This window comes from Ambystoma mexicanum, chromosome 9 (genome assembly GCF_040938575.1).
Source record: "Ambystoma mexicanum isolate Mex_15411 chromosome 9, UKY_AmexF1_1, whole genome shotgun sequence".
Taxonomy (NCBI): Eukaryota; Metazoa; Chordata; class Amphibia; order Caudata; family Ambystomatidae; genus Ambystoma; species Ambystoma mexicanum.
Genome location: NC_090931.1, coordinates 977,673,908 through 977,696,395, shown reverse-complemented (window position 1 = coordinate 977,696,395; position 22,488 = coordinate 977,673,908). Strand labels below are relative to the sequence as shown.

General features: G+C 50.5%; 1 protein-coding gene across 1 annotated transcript in view; it reads left to right on the top strand.

Moving 5' to 3' along the window:
* SLC25A12 (solute carrier family 25 member 12) overlaps positions 1 to 21,784 on the top strand; it is an 881,399-nt gene extending 859,615 nt beyond the window's left edge. The window contains exons 17-18 of the mRNA XM_069616206.1: positions 12,768 to 12,858; positions 21,089 to 21,784. Of these exons, the coding sequence (XP_069472307.1) occupies positions 12,768 to 12,858; positions 21,089 to 21,284 (287 nt within the window). The 3' untranslated portion in view covers positions 21,285 to 21,784. The remainder of the gene's footprint in view (positions 1 to 12,767; positions 12,859 to 21,088) is intronic.
* Positions 21,785 to 22,488: the final 704 nt, after the last annotated feature.

Genomic DNA, 22,488 nt, shown 5'->3' with positions numbered 1-22,488 from the left:
TCCGTAAAATAATGCGCCTATATGGGATTTATTATTCTCAAATTCACTTACAGCTAGGGACTATGCACGCCAGCATTCCGGCATGAGATGAGTGAGAGCCTCTTAGCCCAACAACAGGGTCAAGTGAGTGGGGAGGGGTGTTGAGGACCATAGTTTGTACTTACAGTACGTAAACTCTTATCTCCAGGTCCCTTTGCAGTTTTTCAATAAAAATATTGAATACACAATGAAATGGATACATTTTCATTTGTTATGGCTAAAATACTGAAAATAGTCGAATTCATCATTTTAAGTTGCATATTCAATACCCTACAGTGTTGCTAATTCGTAAATATCTCTAAGTGGCACAACAACTAACATAACGATCTATGTTGAAGACCCACAAAAAAGCCCATGTACTTAAGAGTTCATAGCAAAAAAAGAGAAAGTAAAACAACTCAGCAGTTAGTGTCCAGACAATCAGAAGACTAGATAGTACATGGGATATTGCCTCCTGTGGCCATACTCTACTCCTGGAAAGCCACTTTGTTGCCCGGATGGAATTTCCATGGCTGACGAAGAATGATGTGAGCAAATAGTCATTTGTACTATAGTGGCCTCCCGGGACAAAGGCTTCTCCAAAGTATGTGTTGGATCCACATTTGGCGTAACCAGACCTGAGTCTGTGGTGGTAAGAATGAAAATTGCAAACAAAGAGAAGCGGGGGCAGAAGGCGCAGGTAGCGCTCTAGTGGGTATTTGCGTAGATCTGGAAGATGGGCTAACATGCTTGTCCTGTTTGGATGTGTTGGTCTAGGCATCAGGAAGATGTTATGATTCCCAGCAGAAACCCCGAGCTCTTACAGCTTGACAGTCACAGTTGAGTCCGTGAACAATGGCCCTTGTGAGTAGATGAGGTCACAAAGGGGTTTCCGCCTTGTCTCCTAATGCAAATTAAAACAGGAATATCTTTGTTTAAAGATAGACCATGCTTGGGTAAACAAGTATTTGTAGAAAACAAAGACTGTTACACGAAAGACAGTAGTACACGGCAAAGGCAAGTTCAAGACTGGGAGAAAAAAAAGAATAGGATTTGGGCTAGAAGATGTGAAGTCAACATTAAAAACTAGGCATTTGTAATGGCCAAAAATGCTATTTCGTGCTATGATGGCTCTTCTGAAAAAGGCTGATCTACGTGCTGTGCTAATTACTCACCTGGCCTCTGACTTAAAAAAAACCTCAACGAAAAGCAAGGGCATGTACATCCTATGCCCTGAGGATAAACCTGAGCATTCTGCTCGCCTGTTTGCCTCGCACATGCCGCCATCACAGAAACATAAACCAAGTCTAGAGGTACACAGTTTGGATAGTTCTTTTGACTCGACACAAAAGCCCGCGAACATTTCTACTGACAAGCAAGGCCACAGGAGGGCAACCTGGATGCTCCCCTTTCACAGAAGGGAGTTAACCAGATCTCCAGTCCATGTCCCTCATCACCAGTGAGAAATGTAAGGATCAACTGTTGTCGAGAAGAGAACCGGCGTGCTTTGCTCCACCAGCCGAGCCACTGGTCGGAGAATTGAGAAATAGGATGCCACGAAGAGGAAGACCATCACCCAGTGAAGATCTTTCATTAGATGTTAGAAATGACACTGGATGCCCAGTACCGCAATGGCCAACCATAACCTAAGGTCTCACTTTGGGAGTAGCCGAGGCTTCCAACTCCAGGTGACGACTTGAGTGGATGAATGAATAGTCTTCCGATGGTATCTAGTCAATTAATCTAAACCCATTCCATCGTGTTTTTCCCACCTAAAATATGTCCATCTAATGCATGTTTCTGGGGGGTAACGGGTTAATTTTTGTTCAGGTGTATTTTAAAGGGTAAAAAACAGGGATTTGGGGGGAAGAAATGCATTAGATGGACATTTTTTAGATGGGAAAATTTGGATGCAATGGTTTTAGATGAAATGACCGTAAACCGTCTTGATAGGCCGAGGCGATATATTTGAGTGGTGTTTGTCTTAGTTTTGTGGAAATGTGACTTGAGTTACGCTGCCACACAGCAGTTGGGGTAGAGTCCCTCCAAGCAAGATCGATGTAGTATAGAAAGGCATTAAACATAGTTAGGAAGCAGGATGGCTACAATAATGCATCCCACCTTTTAAATCTGCATATCAGTCCACAAAGTCCCGTAAGCAATCCATTAGAAATGCTGCTCTCGTAGGCACCACCATCGTCTTGGCTTGGTAAAGAACAAGCTCCCATGATTCCCTGTAGCCTGCTCGTATTTGTTTCGGGAGGATAGCTCAGGGGCAATGTGCTCGCCTGGGAAGCAGGACGACACAGGTTCGATCCCCGGGTCCGTGCTTAGAAACCTTTGGGTATTAAGTGTGTTATAAATATCATATCTAAATTGATGTCACGTGCCCACTTCCCAGGCGTCATCTTTTCATTCTGTTGCTTTTCAGATAAAAGCGGTTTTCTGGGGGGGGGCAGAATCATGGGAGGGTTGTGAAGAGTGCGAAATGGTCAGCACTCTCATAAAGCTTCCACATAATGGTTTTTGAAAAGCAATGTCATTTTTACATTTTCAATTTTTTGATTTAGAGCACTGCATTACGTAATTAGGGCAAGCCCTTACGCCTCGCAAGACCTTTCTTTTAAGGGTAGCTTCTCTTTTGGCTGGGGGCAAGTTCCTGGTAATTGGGTGTGCTATGTAGGTCAGCAGTACCTGGGTTGCCGCCGTCCTCCATCAATATGTTATTCTCCCTCACCGAGGGGGCAGATCACTTCTAGGCCAACAGTGCATTCCACCACATAGATGGCTGCCCTTTGGGCACGCAGTGTGATGCTGTGCAAGATGAGTCCTGGGCCTCCATGGGACTTTCAAAATGCTACAGTTCGATGAATGTCACTGTGGTACATGCATTGTCGCGGAGGGTTGCCATGGAGTTTCTGAAATTATTTTAAAAGTGACAGAAATTAAGGGCATTTTTTTTTCTTCTAAGAATACCTTTTTTTGTCATTTGCTGAAAGTACTGTGAATAGGTTTAATGCACATGTTTTAATATGCCCTCCTACATGAGGGCTATGCACGCGCCTAGAGCACCCCCAGACCACAATGTGGGCACTTTAAATCACTTTTACTCTAGCAGTTCCACATGGAATGGAATGCGCTGATAGCAGAGAAGTATTCTTTTCCCAGCAATTGCAGTGCTGCCTGCCCTCTCCCTGTCCGCCTCTGTGGCATTGCCTTCTCTCTCCCTGTGCGTCCCTGTCCGCCTGTGTAGCATTGCCTGCTCTCTCCCTGTCCGCCTCTGTAGCATTGCCTGCTCTCTCCCTGTCCGCCTCTGTAGCATTGCCTGCTCGCTCCCTGTGCGCGTCCGGAGCATTGCCTGCTCTCTCCCTGTCCGCCTCTGTAGCATTGCCTGCTTTCTCCCTGTGCGCCTCTGTAGCATTGCCTGCTCTCTCTGTGTGCGCCTCTGTAGCATTGCCTGCTCTCTCCCTGTCCGCCTCTGTAGCATTGCCTGCTCTCTATTGCGTGCTCTCTCCCTGTCTGCCTCTGTAACATTGCCTGCTCTCTCCCTGTCCGCCTCTGTAGCATTGCCTGCTCTCTCCCTGTCCACCTCTGTAGCATTGCCTGCTCTCTCCCTGTCCACCTCTGTAGCATTGCCTGCTCGCTCCCTGTGTGCCTCTGTAGCATTGCCTGCTCTCTCCGTGTGCGCCTCTGTAGCATTGCCTGCTCTCTCCGTGTCCGCCTTTGTAGCATTGCCTACTCTCTCCCTGTCTGCCTCTGTAGCATTGCCTGCTCTGTATTGTGTGCTCTCTCACTGTCCGCCTCTGTAACATTGCCTGCTCTCTCCCTGTCTGCCTCTGTAGCATTGTCTGCTCTCTCCCTGTCCGCCTCTGTAGCATTGCCTGCTCTCTCCCTGTGCACCTCTGCAGCATTGCCTGCTCTCTCCCTGTGCGCCTCTGCAGCATTGCCTGCTCTCTCCGTGTGCGCCTCTGCAGCATTGCCTGCTCTCTCCATGTCCACCTCTGTAGCATTGCCTGCTCTCTCTGCACCTCTGCAGCTTTGCCTGCTCTCTCCCTGTGTGCCTCTGCAACATTGCCTGCTCTCTCCCTGTGCTTGTCTGTAGCATTGCCTGCTCTCTCCCTGTGCGCCTCTGTAGCATTGCCTGCTCTCTCCCTGTCCGCCTCTGTAACATTGCCTGCTCTCTCCCTGTGCTTGTCTGTAGCATTGCCTGCTCTCTCCCTGTGCGCCTCTGTAGCATTGCCTGCTCTCTCCCTGCGCGGCTCTGTAGCATTGCCTGTTCTCTCCCTGCATGCCTCTGTAGCATTGCCTGCTCTCTCCCTGTCCACCTCTGTAGCAATGCCTAATCTCTCCCTGCCCGCGTCTGTAACATTGCCTGTTCCCTCCCTGCCCGCATCTGTAACATTGCCTGTTCCCTCCCTGCCCATCTCTGTAACAATGCCTGCTCCCCCCCTGCCGCGTCTGTAGCAATGCCTGCTCTCTCCCTGTCCGCCTCTGTAGCAATGCCTGCTCTCTCCCTGTCCGCCTCTGCAGCATTGCCTGCTCTCTCCCTTTGCGCTTCTGTAACATTGCCTGCTCCCTCCCTGTCCGCCTCTGTAGCATTGCCTGCTCTCTCCCTGTGCACCTCTGCAGCATTGCCTTCTCTCTCCCTGTCCGCCTCTGCAGCATTGCCTGCTCTCTCCCTTTGCGCTTCTGTAGCATTGCCTGCTCCCTCCTTGTCCACCTCTGTAGCATTGCCTGCTCTCTCCCTGTGCACCTCTGTAGCATTGCCTGCCCTATCCCTGTCCGCGTCTGTAGCATTGCCTGCTCTCTCCCTGTCCACCTCTGTGGCATTGCCTGCTCTCTCCCTGTCCGCCTCTGTAGCATTGCCTGCTCTCTCCCTGTGCGCCTCTGTAGCATTGCCTGGGGTCTCCCTGTGCGCCTCTGTAGCATTGCCTGCTCTCTCCCTGTGCGCCTCTGCAGCATTGCCTGCTCTCTCCCTGTGCACCTCTGCAGCATTGCCTGCTCTCTCCCTGTGCACCTCTATAGCATTGCCTGCTCTCTCCCTGTGCACCTCTGCAGCATTGCCTGCTCTCTCCGTGCGCGCCTCTGCAGCATTGCCTGCTCTCTCCATGTCCGCCTCTGTAGCATTGCCTGCTCTCTCTCTCTGCGCCTCTGCAGCTTTGCCTGCTCTCTCCCTGTGTGCCTCTGCAGCATTGCCTGCTCTCTCCCTGTGCTTGTCTGTAGCATTGTCTGCTCTCTCCCTGTGTGCCTCTGTAGCATTGCCTGCTCTCTCCCTGTCCGCCTCTGCAACATTGCCTGCTCTCTCCCTGTCCGCCTCTGCAGCATTGCCTGCTCTCTCCCTGTGCGCCTCTGCAGCATTGCCTGCTCTCTCCCTGTCCGCCTCTGCAGCATTGCCTGCTCTCTCCCTTTGCGCTTCTGTAGCATTGCCTGCTCCCTCCCTGTCCGCCTCTGTAGCATTGCCTGCTCTCTCCCTGTGCACCTCTGCAGCATTGCCTGCTCTCTCCCTGTCCGCCTCTGCAGCATTGCCTGCTCTCTCCCTTTGCGCTTCTGTAGCATTGCCTGCTCCCTCCCTGTCCGCCTCTGTAGCATTGCCTGCTCTCTCCCTGTCCGCCTCTGCAGCATTGCCTGCTCTCTCCCTTTGCGCTTCTGTAGCATTGCCTGCTCTCTCCCTGTCCACCTCTGTAGCATTGCCTGCTCTCTCCCTTTGCGCTTCTGTAGCATTGCCTGCTCCCTCCCTGTCCGCCTCTGCAGCATTGCCTGCTCTCTCCCTGTCCGCCTCTGCAGCATTGCCTGCTCTCTCCCTTTGCGCTTCTGTAGCATTGCCTGCTCTCTCCCTGTCCACCTCTGTAGCAATGCCTAGTCTCTCCCTGCCCACATCTGTAACATTGCCTGTTCCCTCCCTGCCCGCGTCTGTAACATTGCCTGTTCCCTCCCTGCCCGTCTCTGTAACAATGCCTGCTCCCCCCCTGCCACGTCTGTAGCAATGCCTGCTCTCTCCCTGTCCGCCTCTGTAGCAATGCCTGCTCTCTCCCTGTCCGCCTCCGTAGCATTGCCTGCTCTCTCCCTGTCCGCCTCTGCAGCATTACCTGCTGTCTCCCTTTGCGCTTCTGTAGCATTGCCTGCTCCCTCCCTGTCCGCCTCTGTAGCATTGCCTGCTCTCTCCCTGTGCACCTCTGCAGCATTGCCTGCTCTCTCCCTGTCCGCCTCTGCAGCATTGCCTGCTCTCTCCCTTTGCACTTCTGTAGCATTGCCTGCTCCCTCCCTGTCCGCCTCTGTAGCATTGCCTGCTCTCTCCCTGTGCACCTCTGTAGCATTGTCTGCTCTGTCCCTGTCCGCCTCTGTAGCATTGCCTGCTCTCTATTGCGTGCTCTCTCCCGGTCCGCCTCTGTAGCATTGCCTGCTCTCTCCCTGTCCACCTCTGTAGCATTGCCTGCTCTCTCCCTGTCCGCCTCTGTAGCATTGCCTGCTCTCTCCCTGTGCGCCTCTGCAGCATTGCCTGGGGTCTCCCTGTGCGCCTCTGTAGCATTGCCTGCTCTCTCCCTGTGCGCCTCTGCAGCATTGCATGCTCTCCCCCTGTACTTGTCTGTAGCATTGCCTGCTCTCTCCCTTTGCGCTTCTGTAGCATTGCCTGCTCCCTCCCTGTCCGCCTCTGTAGCATTGCCTGCTCTCTCCCTGTGCACCTCTGCAGCATTGCCTGCTCTCTCCCTGTCCGCCTCTGCAGCATTGCCTGCTCTCTCCCTTTGCGCTTCTGTAGCATTGCCTGCTCCCTCCCTGTCCGCCTCTGTAGCATTGCCTGCTCTCTCCCTGTCCGCCTCTGCAGCATTGCCTGCTCTCTCCCTTTGCGCTTCTGTAGCATTGCCTGCTCTCTCCCTGTCCACCTCTGTAGCATTGCCTGCTCTCTCCCTTTGCACTTCTGTAGCATTGCCTGCTCCCTCCCTGTCCGCCTCTGCAGCATTGCCTGCTCTCTCCCTGTCCGCCTCTGCAGCATTGCCTGCTCTCTCCCTTTGCGCTTCTGTAGCATTGCCTGCTCTCTCCCTGTCCACCTCTGTAGCAATGCCTAGTCTCTCCCTGCCCACATCTGTAACATTGCCTGTTCCCTCCCTGCCCGCGTCTGTAACATTGCCTGTTCCCTCCCTGCCCGTCTCTGTAACAATGCCTGCTCCCCCCCTGCCACGTCTGTAGCAATGCCTGCTCTCTCCCTGTCCGCCTCTGTAGCAATGCCTGCTCTCTCCCTGTCCGCCTCCGTAGCATTGCCTGCTCTCTCCCTGTCCGCCTCTGCAGCATTACCTGCTGTCTCCCTTTGCGCTTCTGTAGCATTGCCTGCTCCCTCCCTGTCCGCCTCTGTAGCATTGCCTGCTCTCTCCCTGTGCACCTCTGCAGCATTGCCTGCTCTCTCCCTGTCCGCCTCTGCAGCATTGCCTGCTCTCTCCCTTTGCGCTTCTGTAGCATTGCCTGCTCCCTCCCTGTCCGCCTCTGTAGCATTGCCTGCTCTCTCCCTGTGCACCTCTGTAGCATTGTCTGCTCTGTCCCTGTCCGCCTCTGTAGCATTGCCTGCTCTCTATTGCGTGCTCTCTCCCGGTCCGCCTCTGTAGCATTGCCTGCTCTCTCCCTGTCCACCTCTGTAGCATTGCCTGCTCTCTCCCTGTCCGCCTCTGTAGCATTGCCTGCTCTCTCCCTGTGCGCCTCTGCAGCATTGCCTGGGGTCTCCCTGTGCGCCTCTGTAGCATTGCCTGCTCTCTCCCTGTGCGCCTCTGCAGCATTGCATGCTCTCCCCCTGTACTTGTCTGTAGCATTGCCTGCTTTCTCCCTGTGCGCCTCTGTAGCATTGCCTGCTCTCTCCCTGCGCGGCTCTGTAGCATTGCCTGTTCTCTCCCTGCATGCCTCTGTAGCATTGCCTGCTCTCTCCCTGTCCGCCTCTGTAGCAATGCCTAGTCTCTGCCTGCCCGCGTCTGTAACATTGCCTGTTCTCTCCCTGCCCGCGTCTGTAACATTGCCTGTTCCCTCCCTTCCCGCCTCTGTAACAATGCCTGCTCTCTCCCTGCCGCGTCTGTAGCAATGCCCTCTCTCTCCCTGTCTGCCTCTGTAGCAATGCCTGCTCTCTCCCTGTCCGCCTCTGTAGCATTGCCTGCTCTCTCCCTATCCGCCTCTGCAGCATTGCCTGCTCTCCCTGTCCGCCTCTGCAGCATTGCCTGCTCTCTCCCTGTGCGCCTCTGCAGCATTTCCTGCTCTCTCCCTCTCCGCCTCTGCAGCATTGCCTGCTCTCTCCCTGTGCGCCTTTGTAGCATTGCCTGCTCCCTCCCTGTCTGCCTCTGTAGCATTGCCTGCTCTCTCCCTGTGCACCTCTGTAGCAGTGTCTGCTCTGTCCCTGTCCGCCTCTGTAGCATTGCCTGCTCTCTATTGCGTGCTCTCTCCCTGTCCGCCTCTGTAGCATTGCCTGCTCTCGCCCTGTCCGCCTCTGTAGCATTGCCTGCTCTCTCCCTGTCCGCCTCTGTAGCATTGCCTGCTCTCTCCCTGTCCGCCTCTGTAGCATTGCCTGCTCTCTCCCTGTGCGCCTCTGCAGCATTGCCTGCTCTCTCCCTGTGCACCTCTATAGCATTGCCTGCTCTCTCCCTGTGCGCCTCTGCAGCATTGCCTGCTCTCTCCCTGTGCGCCTCTCCAGCATTGCCTGCTCTCTCCGTGTGCGCCTCTGCAGCATTGCCTGCTCTCTCCATGTCCGCCTCTGTAGCATTGCCTGCTCTCTCCCTCTGCGCCTCTGCAGCTTTGCCTGCTCTCTCCCTGTGTGCCTCTGCAGCATTGCCTGCTCTCTCCCTGTGCTTGTCTGAGCATTGCCTGCTCTCCCCCTGTGCGCCTCTGTAGCATTGCCTGCTCTCTCCCTGTCCACCTCTGTAACATTGCCTGCTCTCTCCCTGTGCTTGTCTGTAGCATTGCCTGCTCTCTCCCTGTGAGCCTCTGTAGCATTGCCTGCTCTCTCCCTGCGCGGCTCTGTAGCATTGCCTGTTCTCTCCCTGCATGCCTCTGTAGCATTGCCTGCTCTCTCCCTGTCCGCCTCTGTGGCAATGCCTAGTCTTTCCCTGCCCGTGTCTGTAACATTGCCTGTTCCCTCCCTGCCCGCGTCTGTAACATTGCCTGTTCCCTCCCTGCCCGCCTCTGTAACAATGCCTGCTCTCTCCCTGCCGTGTCTGTAGCAATGCCTGCTCTCTCCCTGTCCGCCTCTGTAGCAATGCCTGCTCTCTCCCTGTCCGCCTCTCCCTGTCCGCCTCTGCAGCATTGCCTGCTCTCTCCCTGTACGCCTCTGCAGCATTGCCTGCTCCCTCCCTGTCCGCTTCTGTAGCATTGCCTGCTCTCTCCCTGTTTGCCTCTGTAGCATTGCCTGCTCTCTCCCTGTGAGCCTCTGCAGCATTGCCTGCTCTCTCCCTGTGAGCCTCTGCAGCATTGCCTGCTCTCTCCCCGTGCGCCTCTGCAGCATTGCCTGCTCTCTCCCCGTGCGCCTCTGTATCATTGCCTGCTCTCTCCCCGTGCGCCTCTGCAGCATTGCCTGCTCTCTCCCCGTGCGCCTCTGCAGCATTGCCTGCTCTCTCCCTGTCCGCCTCTGCAGCATTGCCTGCTCTCTCCCCGTGTGCCTCTGAAGCATTGCCTGCTCTCTCCCTGTGCGCCTCTGCAGCATTGCCTGCTCTCTCCCTGTGTGCCTCTGCAGCATTGCCTGCTCTCTCCCTGTGCGCCTCTGCAGCATTGCCTGCTCTCTCCCTGTCCGCCTCTGCAGCATTGCCTTCTCTCTCCCTGTCCGCCTCTGCAGCATTGCCTTCTCTCTCCCTATCCGCCTCTGCAGCATTGCCTGCTCTCCCTGTCCGCCTCTGCAGCATTGCCTGCTCTCTCCCTGTGCGCCTCTGCAGCATTTCCTGCTCTCTCCCTCTCCGCCTCTGCAGCATTGCCTGCTCTCTCCCTGTGCGCCTTTGTAGCATTGCCTGCTCCCTCCCTGTCTGCCTCTGTAGCATTGCCTGCTCTCTCCCTGTGCACCTCTGTAGCAGTGTCTGCTCTGTCCCTGTCCGCCTCTGTAGCATTGCCTGCTCTCTATTGCGTGCTCTCTCCCTGTCCGCCTCTGTAGCATTGCCTGCTCTCGCCCTGTCCGCCTCTGTAGCATTGCCTGCTCTCTCCCTGTCCGCCTCTGTAGCATTGCCTGCTCTCTCCCTGTCCGCCTCTGTAGCATTGCCTGCTCTCTCCCTGTGCGCCTCTGCAGCATTGCCTGCTCTCTCCCTGTGCACCTCTATAGCATTGCCTGCTCTCTCCCTGTGCGCCTCTGCAGCATTGCCTGCTCTCTCCCTGTGCGCCTCTCCAGCATTGCCTGCTCTCTCCGTGTGCGCCTCTGCAGCATTGCCTGCTCTCTCCATGTCCGCCTCTGTAGCATTGCCTGCTCTCTCCCTCTGCGCCTCTGCAGCTTTGCCTGCTCTCTCCCTGTGTGCCTCTGCAGCATTGCCTGCTCTCTCCCTGTGCTTGTCTGAGCATTGCCTGCTCTCCCCCTGTGCGCCTCTGTAGCATTGCCTGCTCTCTCCCTGTCCACCTCTGTAACATTGCCTGCTCTCTCCCTGTGCTTGTCTGTAGCATTGCCTGCTCTCTCCCTGTGAGCCTCTGTAGCATTGCCTGCTCTCTCCCTGCGCGGCTCTGTAGCATTGCCTGTTCTCTCCCTGCATGCCTCTGTAGCATTGCCTGCTCTCTCCCTGTCCGCCTCTGTGGCAATGCCTAGTCTTTCCCTGCCCGTGTCTGTAACATTGCCTGTTCCCTCCCTGCCCGCGTCTGTAACATTGCCTGTTCCCTCCCTGCCCGCCTCTGTAACAATGCCTGCTCTCTCCCTGCCGTGTCTGTAGCAATGCCTGCTCTCTCCCTGTCCGCCTCTGTAGCAATGCCTGCTCTCTCCCTGTCCGCCTCTCCCTGTCCGCCTCTGCAGCATTGCCTGCTCTCTCCCTGTACGCCTCTGCAGCATTGCCTGCTCCCTCCCTGTCCGCTTCTGTAGCATTGCCTGCTCTCTCCCTGTTTGCCTCTGTAGCATTGCCTGCTCTCTCCCTGTGAGCCTCTGCAGCATTGCCTGCTCTCTCCCTGTGAGCCTCTGCAGCATTGCCTGCTCTCTCCCCGTGCGCCTCTGCAGCATTGCCTGCTCTCTCCCCGTGCGCCTCTGTATCATTGCCTGCTCTCTCCCCGTGCGCCTCTGCAGCATTGCCTGCTCTCTCCCCGTGCGCCTCTGCAGCATTGCCTGCTCTCTCCCTGTCCGCCTCTGCAGCATTGCCTGCTCTCTCCCCGTGTGCCTCTGAAGCATTGCCTGCTCTCTCCCTGTGCGCCTCTGCAGCATTGCCTGCTCTCTCCCTGTGTGCCTCTGCAGCATTGCCTGCTCTCTCCCTGTGCGCCTCTGCAGCATTGCCTGCTCTCTCCCTGTCCGCCTCTGCAGCATTGCCTTCTCTCTCCCTGTCCGCCTCTGCAGCATTGCCTTCTCTCTCCCTGTCCGCCTCTGCAGCACTCCCCTGGTAAAATCCAAGTCACTTAGTGTTTATTTCCAACATTTCCCAAAACGGTCGTTTCCAGCTACGTGGCATGTTCCATGATTGCACTTGTTCTCTTAAACTTCACCAAGCCCTTGATTCATTCTCTCAGGGTTTCGGGCTTAATTACTGTGATGAATGTCTCTGCGGACCCCTTTGCACTACTCTCTGCAGCTCCTCCAGCAGAGAACTAAAGCCTCTTCAGATTGTGCTAGCCTCGTCCTAGCTCAGCATTATCTCTGTTTTCTGTGTGTTCCTCTCCCTCCCACCTCCCCTGTCACTTCACTCCGCTGCCATGCTTTCCTCCATTCACTACCTCCCTCACATTCCACACCCTGGGCCTCACTGCGTTCTCTTTTGCATCATTTTCCTCCACCTCGAATTTCCACATTCTATCCCGCATGCCGTCATCATTCATGTAACTACACACCCACCATGAACTCCAGTAAACATCGGAGGCACCGAGTCCTACCCTTACTGTTACAAGCCGGGCCACACAACCAACCCACACGCAAGACAACGCGTGGATGTTTCTCCTGGTTCTGAACCTATCCTATCCTCACTAACACACCCCACCTTCTCTCCTTGCAGAGCCACGTGAGTGCCCCTGGGTGGCGATGGTGCGTGGTATAAGTCAACATAACATGACATGAATGCCAAGCTTTACATTGTAAAAATCGGCTCTGGTTTTATTTGAAAATGTGTAGATATGAATTTGATCTGACTCTATATTTCTAGGAACTGTGCTTTCACCAAAACTATTTTCTGTACCGGTTTGGAAAATACTGCATAATTGTTGTTTTATACTAGATATTGGTTTGTAAGCACGGGATCCGACCCTGTGTTGCGCTGTGTTGTCTTGCTTCCAAGACAAAGGCGTTTCCGCTGAGCTATCCCCACTCTGCCCTCAGCAGCTTGTTCAGAAACAGAATAAGGGCAGTGCAGACTCACATTCTGATGCTAGCTGCCTAATTGTCTCTCATGGCCAAACTTTGTTCATTCGTGCACTGTAATTGAATGAAGCGTGTTCATTTTTTTTTTACTGGGGGGGGGGGGGCGGGAATGGCCGCCACTGCGCGACTTTCTGCGCTTGGACATTTCATAGCAGTGGTGCGTGGCGATGATCCAGAGATTCCCCAACTCTCAGATAATGTTACTTTATTCCTGTTCGCAAGAGAAGCCGCAAGCGTGCCCTCATGATTCTCACCCTTGTCTGTTCTGCAGCGCGAGTGTTCAGATCTTCGCCGCAGTTTGGTGTCACTCTCCTGTCGTATGAACTTTTGCAGCGATGGCTCTACGTTGACTTCGGAGGAGTGTAAGTACCAGTGTCTAACTTTCAAGCAAAGATGCACTTACCAGCAGTTCTTGGCAAAAACACATTTGCTTTTAATGCTTGGTGCATGAAGTAATCAGCATATTTTGGAAACGCAACGTTGGGATAAATGCCTGTACCTTAAAGAAGACCGCCGGTGTCCATGCACTGGCAGTGAAACATTAGCACCATGTTGCCTCCCATCATGATGATTTAGAAATAGAGCATTATAACAAAGTCAGATCAGTGGTCCAAGTTGTTGGGAGCGCTACTCCTATACTGAAAAAATGTCTTATTGCTCTTATAAGAAGAATTGTGAACCTGCACTTCGGTGCACTGCACTGAACATTCCCTTAAACAGCAGGTGTTTGGGGGTTTGGTTTGCACATGGGGGGGGGGGGGGGTGGCCTTGGAGTTTGGCAGGCCAGCAGGGAACATAGTTCCACTACTTCTTTTCGTACAATTTGACAGCTGAGTCAGATGTGGTGAGGTACACTGCAGTGAAAGAGAGACACAGATAGTTTAATTATTTGAAACCTGCCCCGTTTTCAAAGCTCACTCAGATTTCGATGTAATTGCGATCCGATATGCGCAGCAACTCCGAGCACACATCGTTTCCCGGATGATTATTTAAAACTACTGTGTATGCAAATTGACATCTACAAAGTGTATAACAAATATTTTTTTATCTGCCCGGCAGGAAGCCAGGAATGTAAGCCACTGTGGCTAGCCCTACAAATAAGCGGGCCACTTTTACTCCCGAAAAACAGGCAAATGCTCCCAACTAAAAAGAAAAGGGAGGCGAATGCTCCCACCAAAACACAGCGGACACACAGGCACCTGCTTTACACACCGAGCTCAGCTCCACAGGTGCAAAGAAGTCTGCATTACTAAATGATGTCTGGTTTACAGTTGGAAAAAATATACATGTACACATATCCCAATAAAATGCCCCTATTGGGAATGGGAATTATTTTTTCCACTCCTTAATAAATGTAACTCGTCGCTTTAAAATATAGTGGATAAAATAATCCCACTTCAGAATCTTCTCTGGCTGTGACCCTCGATCCGCATAGCATCAAAAGCTAATCATTACTTCTCCTGGAGAGCTAGCACATTTGGGCCTGAATTGCTATGCACTCTTTCACAGAGCCAGCACATTGGAGCCTGAATTGCTATGCACTCCTTCCCAGAGCCAGCACATTGGAGCCTGAATTGCTATGCACTCTTGCCCAGAGCCAGCACATTGGAGCCTGAATTGCTTTGCACTCTTTCCCAGAGGCTGCACATTTAAGCCTGAATTACTATGCACTTTTTCCTAGAACCAGCACATTTGAGTCTGAATTGCTATGCACTCTTTCCCAGAGCCAGCACATTGGAGCCTGAATTGTTATGCACTCATTTCTAGCGACAGCACATTTGGGCCTGAATTGCTATGCACTTTTTCCTAGAGCTAGCACATTTGAGTCTGAATCATTGCTATGCACTCTTTCCCAGAGCCAGCACCTTGCAGCCTGAATTGCTATTCACTCTTTCCCAGAGCCAGCACATTGGAGCCTGAATTGCTATGCACTCTTTCCCAGAGCGAGCACATTGAATCCTGAATTAATATGCACTCTTCCCCAGAGCCAGCACATTTGAGCCTGAATTGCTGTGCACTTTTTCCTAGAGCCAGCACATTTTTAGCCTGAATTGCTGTACTCTTTTTCCTAGAGCCAGCACATTGGAGCCTGAGTTGCTATGTACTTTTTCCTAGAGCCAGCACATTGAGCCTGAATTGCTGTGCACTGTTTCCTAGAGCCAGCACATTTTTAGCCTGAATTGTTGTACTTTTTTTTCCTAGAGCCAGCACATTTGAGCCTGAATTGCTATGCACTTTTTCCTAGAGCCAGCACATTGGAGCCTGAGTTGCTATGTACTTTTTCCTAGAGCCAGCACATTGAGCCTGAATTGCTATGCACTATTTGCTAGAGCCAGCACATTTGGGCCTGAATTGCTATGCACTCTTTCCTGGAGCCAGCACATTTGGGCCTGAATTGCTATGCACTCTTTCCTAGAGCCAGCACATTGGAGCCTGAATTGCTATGCACTCATTTCTAGTGACAGCACATTTGGGCCTGAATTGCTATGCACTTTTTCCTAGAGCTAGCACATTTGAGTCTGAATCATTGCTATGCACTCTTTCCCAGAGCCAGCACATTGCAGCCTGAATTGCTATTCACTCTTTCCCAGAGCCAGCACATTGGAGCCTGAATTGCTATGCACTCTTTCCCAGAGCGAGCACATTGAATCCTGAATTAATATGCACTCTTCCCCAGAGCCAGCACATTTGAGCCTGAATTGCTGTGCACTTTTTCCTAGAGCCAGCACATTTTTAGCCTGAATTGCTGTACTCTTTTTCCTAGAGCCAGCACATTGGAGCCTGAGTTGCTATGTACTTTTTCCTAGAGCCAGCACATTGAGCCTGAATTGCTGTGCACTGTTTCCTAGAGCCAGCACATTTTTAGCCTGAATTGCTGTACTTTTTTTTCCTAGAGCCAGCACATTTGAGCCTGAATTGCTATGCACTTTTTCCTAGAGCCAGCACATTGGAGCCTGAGTTGCTATGTACTTTTTCCTAGAGCCAGCACATTGAGCCTGAATTGCTATGCACTATTTGCTAGAGCCAGCACATTTGGGCCTGAATTGGTATGCACTCTTTCCTGGAGCCAGCACATTTGGGCCTGAATTGCTATGCACTCTTTCCTAGAGCCAGCACATTGGAGCCTGAATTGCTATGCACTCATTTCTAGCGACAGCACATTTGGGCCTGAATTGCTATGCACTTTTTCCTAGAACTAGCACATTTGAGTCTGAATTATTGCTATGCACTCTTTCCCAGAGCCAGCACATTGCAGCCTGAATTGCTGTTCACTCTTTCCCAGAGCCAGCACATTGGAGCCTGAATTGCTATGCACTCTTTCCCAGAGCGAGCACATTGAATCCTGAATTAATATGCACTCTTCCCCAGAGCCAGCACATTTGAGCTGAATTGCTGTGCACTTTTTCCTAGAGCCAGCACATTTTTAGCCTAAATTGCTGTACTCTTTTTCCTAGAGCCAGCACATTGGAGCCTGAGTTGCTATGTACTTTTTCCTAGAGCCAGCACATTGAGCCTGAATTGCTGTGCACTTTTTCCTAGAGCCAGCACATTTTTAGCATGAATTGCTGTACTCTTTTTTCCTAGAGCCAGCACATTTGAGCCTGAATTGCTATGCACTTTTTCCTAGAGCCAGCACATTGGAGCCTGAGTTGCTATGTACTTTTTCCTAGAGCCAGCACATTGAGCCTGAATTGCTGTGCACTATTTGCTAGAGCTAGCACATTTGGGCCTGAATTGCTATGCACTCTTTCCTAGAGACAGCACATTGGAGCCTGAATATCTATGCACTCTTTCCTAGAGCCAGCACATTTGGGCCTGAATATCTATGCACTCTTTCCTAGAGCCAGCACATTTGGGCCTGAATTGCTATGCACTCTTTCCTAGAGCCAGCTTGTTTGGTCATCCTTTTGGCAGATGTTGAAAGAATACTGCAGTTGAGGCAGAAGTGACCTGCTATGGGTGAGCAGCTGAAGAGAGAGTCTGCAGCCTAGCTCTTAGTCACTGAAATAAAACGAAGGGCTCCATCATGTCACCTGTACAAAGCTTCAGAGAAGCTTACATAAGCGTCCCTTTCATCACCAAAGTTGGCCTTACCTGTCTTATGCATTTGGAAAGGTGGGGCCGTTTGAGCGAAACTATTCGGGGCGGGGAACACAATCTGAATACTAAACTTAAAGCTTTGCAATAAAGTAGAGAAAACATAGTGATTTCAAGTAAAATGTTTTGATTAGTTGCTCAAGCTTCTGAATAATTGATTGTCTGCTAAACTAGACTGCAAATGCTGGAAAACTCTGGGGTAGCGGAAACCTTATCATTTGAGGGGAAAGGAGAGGCCCTCCTCTCTCTGCACTGAGTGCAATGTGTTCTCACGAGGAATAAAGAAGAAAGTGCACAGAACATGACACATTCTAGATCTTAAAGGCAGGACTATGCCCCTAATCCTTCAGGTTGGGAATGTAAACATGCCTTCAGGGGTGGACTGGCCTATAGGGAACTCTGGAGATTTCCCGGTGGGCCTCTGCACCCTGGGACCCTTTTGTGTGGCATTTTCAAATTTTCTCATAGGAAAAGGGTTGGGCTTGCTGAAAATGTGTCATGAGGCGCCACTTTGAACATTATTTCCAGGGCCTCTTTTGGTCCCCAGTAATTATTTGCAGGGCCTCTTTTAGTTCCCAGTCCACCCCTGCATGCCTTCTTTTCACAAGCGCAAAGATGGGTGGCGGCAGAGTGAGGGGCCAGTCAGCTTCTGGGCATTAAGTAAGCAGACCGGATGTGAGTAGGGTTCAGCCAGTGGAACACGAATGAGACCCCACCCTCGAGGTAAGATACCCAGTGGTGAAGTGAGAATGATTGACAGCACTGTGGATAAGAGTGAGAGGCCTGGCGCATCTCTGGCATGCCCACCAGCACATCTTTGTGAATCGCATTTGCATGTGTGCATCTCTGAAATGCTCCAGGCATCTCCAGCCTGCCCCCTTTTTAGGCTTTCAGAATCTGGAATAAGGTAGCAGGTCACATCAGAGATGCGCATGCGCACCAGCTTATTTTCTCCCGGGCAAATCTTGTGAACCACTACCGTGTGTTTGCGCATGTGGGGGCAGCCTCCCATTTTGTCTCCAGCATTCGGAGGGAAGCGACGGGAATCTCAGCCTATATCAGCCACTGAAGAAATGAAACAATGGCAGAACTAAGAAGGTGGCCTCGCCAGTCAGAAAACAGTGCCCTGGCACTGCTTAACATACACACGCTGATTCTACCAAAGGACCTCTGCCATCTTTCATATCGAGTTTCCTGAACAAGTCCAATTGTATGTTATCACATCTCTTCTGTGCGAATAACACGAGAACAGCCCAGTTCTCACGTGAGTTGCTGAAGTGTATTACTCCCTGAGGCCTAAGTTAACCTTCAAGTTTCTGTTGTCAACCTCGTGACCTGGAGATTTGACTGCTTGGCAAAGGGCACTGTCCAGTCCACCAGTGCCCCCTTGTGACTTATACGTGTCTTCGGTTTCTCTCTGCCTCGCACAGCAGCAGACCAGAGGGAGCGGGGCAGTTGTGGGCGCAAATGTGCTCTCGTGACTTCGTTTCCGTCTGCCGAGGCACCCCTCCATGCTGGAACCGGGGACATTATCATGTCGTTTGTTTCTTTTCGCAAACAATGACTCAGCTATTCTTTCACTTACTTCTTGACTGTGAGCCTGCACACGTGCAGCCTGGACATTCACAAACATGTTTCAAATCTAGAAAGCCAGTCAGAGCCACGCGGGCAAAAGAAGAGTTTGCATAAATGCGCACAACCACATTACATATGCTTATGCAGGTCGATTCATGCTTGATCGGCTGATGTTTGGGCCTGTGCTAAGTGCACAGGTCAACCCCTTTAGTACACTGAACCTAGCTTAGAAAGATAACACATTGCTGCCCATAATAAAGTGTGTGTGTGTGTCTTTTTCTGAGTGCATGAGGTGACATTTGTGTGTCCATCAGATGCGCATATGTGATACACCTCTGCATACAAAAACTCACCCACAATTCCCACTACCTTCCCATATACGCTGTGTATGTGCATGTGTGTGTGTGTCAATGCCTGCCCAATTACACACACAAACATATATACATTATGTGTCCAGTCATGGGGGCTGGTCTCTAACAGACACACGGGCAAACACTCCGCACAGATTTCCACAACAAAGCATACAAGTCCCTCAAATATATGCTCCCCCCACGCATAACCGGGCATTTATATTATACCCAAAAGTAAAATACACGCAGAAAGTGTGCTCGAACAGCGAGACTCCGTCATCTGCTTCTATTTTAATATAATCTCTATGGTGTTTTTAAAGTCAAAGATAACACATATTAATAACCTAGTAACATATCACACAGAAATAACCATTACACTACACAAATACAACAGATATAACTATGCAAACACAATTTCTACCCCTTTCATATGTATGCTTCTTGGATGAAATGACCTATTCTACTCTCACATTTCAGGTTGAAGGGTCTTCGTGCATTTCAAACCCAGGATAACTTTGGGTGTTATTTTTCTCTCTCCCTCCGCGCGTGTGTTATATATGAGCCTTTTGTGTGCATTCAGTGTAGCACTTAATATCCATAGTAGTTGATTATCTGTAGTCCCGGGTAATATGCGTGTGCATTCCAAAACAGCCAGGGCTGATCCTAGCGTGATCTGAGAACCCGCAGCAATCTGTGTCTGCTCACATTCTGCTTCCCAGAACCCAGGGGCCCGGCTCAACCCCTCTTTTGGGCCCCGGCTGGCCCGGCCCGCTTAAAGCACTGGGATACTGAGCTATTATTCTGGTGGAAAGGGATGGTCCACTGGTCTGTGGCCTAGTTTGGCACATTGCAATTGTTTCTTGGCTCCCGAAAGGCCAGAATATCATCTCGAGTAGCGTGATCCCGACTGGCTCATGCACTGCCCTTCACCTCCCTGAATTATCTGGAAGCCATTTGTCTCCTTGAACATGCTTTGTTCTTCATGAGGTAAGAAGGTAGGGTATCACTCTGCGCACTGTTAATAATCTACTCCTCAAGGTCATGTGTGGCCCGACGGGCATTAGATAATTTTCCTCTGCGGGGGTCCTGTTTCTTGGGCATATTCCAATCATGCCATTCCTTAAGTGGTGCACCCCCTTTTCCAGTTGTGCTTTTTGTATTTGTACACAGACGTCTACAGCAGGGCCTCAGCTTCTATGACGCATGACATCTCGAAATTCTTCAATGGTGCCTGCAACACTTTGCTTCAGCCTAGAGGATTTTGCCATTTAATCTGGAAAATACCCTGGGTATAAAACAGGGAATGCACTCTGGTAGTTTTTTCAGCGAATGCTTAGTTTTGTTCTGGTGGTTACTGAATTACATTTAAGCTGATTGATTGCCAATCCGTCCATAAGAAATTGATGTTTACCATCCACAATGTTGTAGTCAATATCAACACTCAGCACTAAAAGCGGGTCAAACAGGAATGTGATCCGGGTCCAAACTACACTGCCTTCGGAGAAAAATATGGATATGCGGCTCTTCTTCTAACAACCATCCCCAAGGAAGTCCGTGAGGATTATAAATCACCATACCCACTTAGACGTTCACTAAAATGGCCGCCAGTATCAGTCCACCTGTAGTGCTTGCGGGTCCCTGGTTTTGTGCAGCTCTGAAGAAGGCTGCAGAAATCATGTAAGTCTAGTTTGGAAGCTTGCTGCAAGGTACCAATAGGACCTTTTAATGATGTGGTGTCATTTTGAATGTGGAGAGTGGGTTCTACAAAATGAACACTACTGTGCTGAGCCCTGTGTATTTTTAGGCTGTTTACAATTGTTCTTTGCAAGGTCACAGGGAGGAAGAGGTAAACCCAATGCCTCTTATGAAAACATTTCAGAAAAGTCCTGGTTACCTTGCAGTTAGACGAAATATGTTTGACCCTTGTAAATAAAAAAGATCTCACGCAGGTTGCTGTGTCTTATTGTGTGATTTTATTGTCTATATTGTAGACACATTGTCTAGAAAGAGTGGTCAGCTGACGCGTGTTTCAACCGCAGAGGGTCTTTAGCAAGGCAGGTATGGTTAGGTAGGTCTATGGGAACGTTTTCCAAGCGAACCCGCACAGGACGGCAACAGCCTTAGGACTTGAATTGAAGACTGCTAGAAAATTCTGCCAACTGGCCATCTTGAATTACTTGGAAAACGTTCCCATAGACCCACCTAACCACACCTGCCTTGATAAAGACCCTCCAGGTTGAGACACTTGTCGGCTGACCACTCTTTCTAGACTATGTGTCTACAATATGTATAATAAAATCCCACAATAAGACACAGCAACCTGCGTGAGATCCTTTTTATTTACAAGGGTCAAACATATTTCGTCTAACTGCAAGGTAACCAGGACTTTTCTGTCATTTTGAATGTCACTCAGTCTGAACACATTTCTCATTGAGGTGATATGTAGATATTGTAAACTATTCTGTGATCACATTTTGTGATGGAAGTTAGCGAGACATTTTCTTTTCCTTTGCAGAGTGCTGCCTAGAAGTATTTATTGGAATAATGGATTGCTTTCTTCCCTCCCCAGAAAACACCCTGGGTCAGAGCCTACACCAAAGTCTAGAATTTCGGACCTCCCGCCTGCAAATCCGGACCACATTGGTGGATACAGACTTGCAACTGCGACATTTGCTGGCATTGAAAACAAGTTTGGTCTCTATCTTCCAAAGTTTAGAACTCCTGGTGTTGCAGCAACAAACCCTAAAGTATCTGCAACCGCATAATAACCGTTAAAAAAAAACCGAATGTAACTTGGAGCAAAAGTGTGCAAGGGCGGCAAAAAAACAGCAATTGATGGCACTAGTCAGCTGCATGTGCTACTGGCCGAAATTTGTGTCCAAATAAAATGAGTTTCTTTTTTTCTCCAGATAATTTGTTTATCATTTAATCTTGTGTTTGCCGAAAGGAGGCCATGTCCAGCTTCAGTAATGTTCTCTATCCTGTGGCATGCACATCCTGCTTGGGCCTTTGCTTTGCACAGCTTGCACCTCATTGGACTGTACATATTGTACATCTTTGTACAGAGGCGGCCTGACATTAAAACCAGATGAAGTCATCTTTATACGAGCACCATTTGCAGCTGGACGTATGTTACAATGTACAGTATGTTTGGAAAGTGTTTTATTAAAGATCAAGAGGCAATAAAGTATATAAGAACATTATTTAAAATCATCCATTTCCTTGTATTTATGTCGAATGGAAATAAACCATCATTTGTTGATGAGTTTGTATCATGTTTTTTTTTTTTAATGTGTGTGTGTGTGTCTGTGTGTCTGTGTGTGTGTGCGCGCGCTTGGACTCACATCACGTTTCTTGTCTCTGGACTTCGTAGTTATCACAAATAATGTGTAATCTGAACCAGTTTTGGTCCACCTGTGCTTCCTTTTGGCCATCACACACTTAAACAGTCTAATGATGTAGAATGTAAAAGCTACATCACTCACTGGTGCATAAGTCTCTGGTTTTCAGTGTAAGCGATAAGCATGTAAACAAATTCCCATCTAGATCCACTGTATGCGCATTTATTTCGTGATGGGTATCTTGAAAACCTGACCTGTTTGTGGTCCGCTTGGACTGGAGCTGTGCACTCCAGCAGAGTAACAGGCCCTCCAGGCATACAATTTATGTGGCTTTAAATAGACATGTGATCTGACCCATGCAGTCACTCTTTAACATTAACATATGCACCTGCCATTTCCAATAGGAGCGTAGGAATCCCTGCAAACCGACTTGCGCTGCTGCTTGGTACTGACGGCATCATTTGCGTATTCTCTCCCCAGATGCAGAAAGGTTCAAATCGAATTGGCTCATGCTTTTGGGGTTAACCATTGGCAGGCATCCCTGAGAAGTTACGATTGACAAGACAGCTGTATTCTGCTAAGGAGGCTTCTCCAATGATAATACAGGATAACAACCATTGACAGCCCT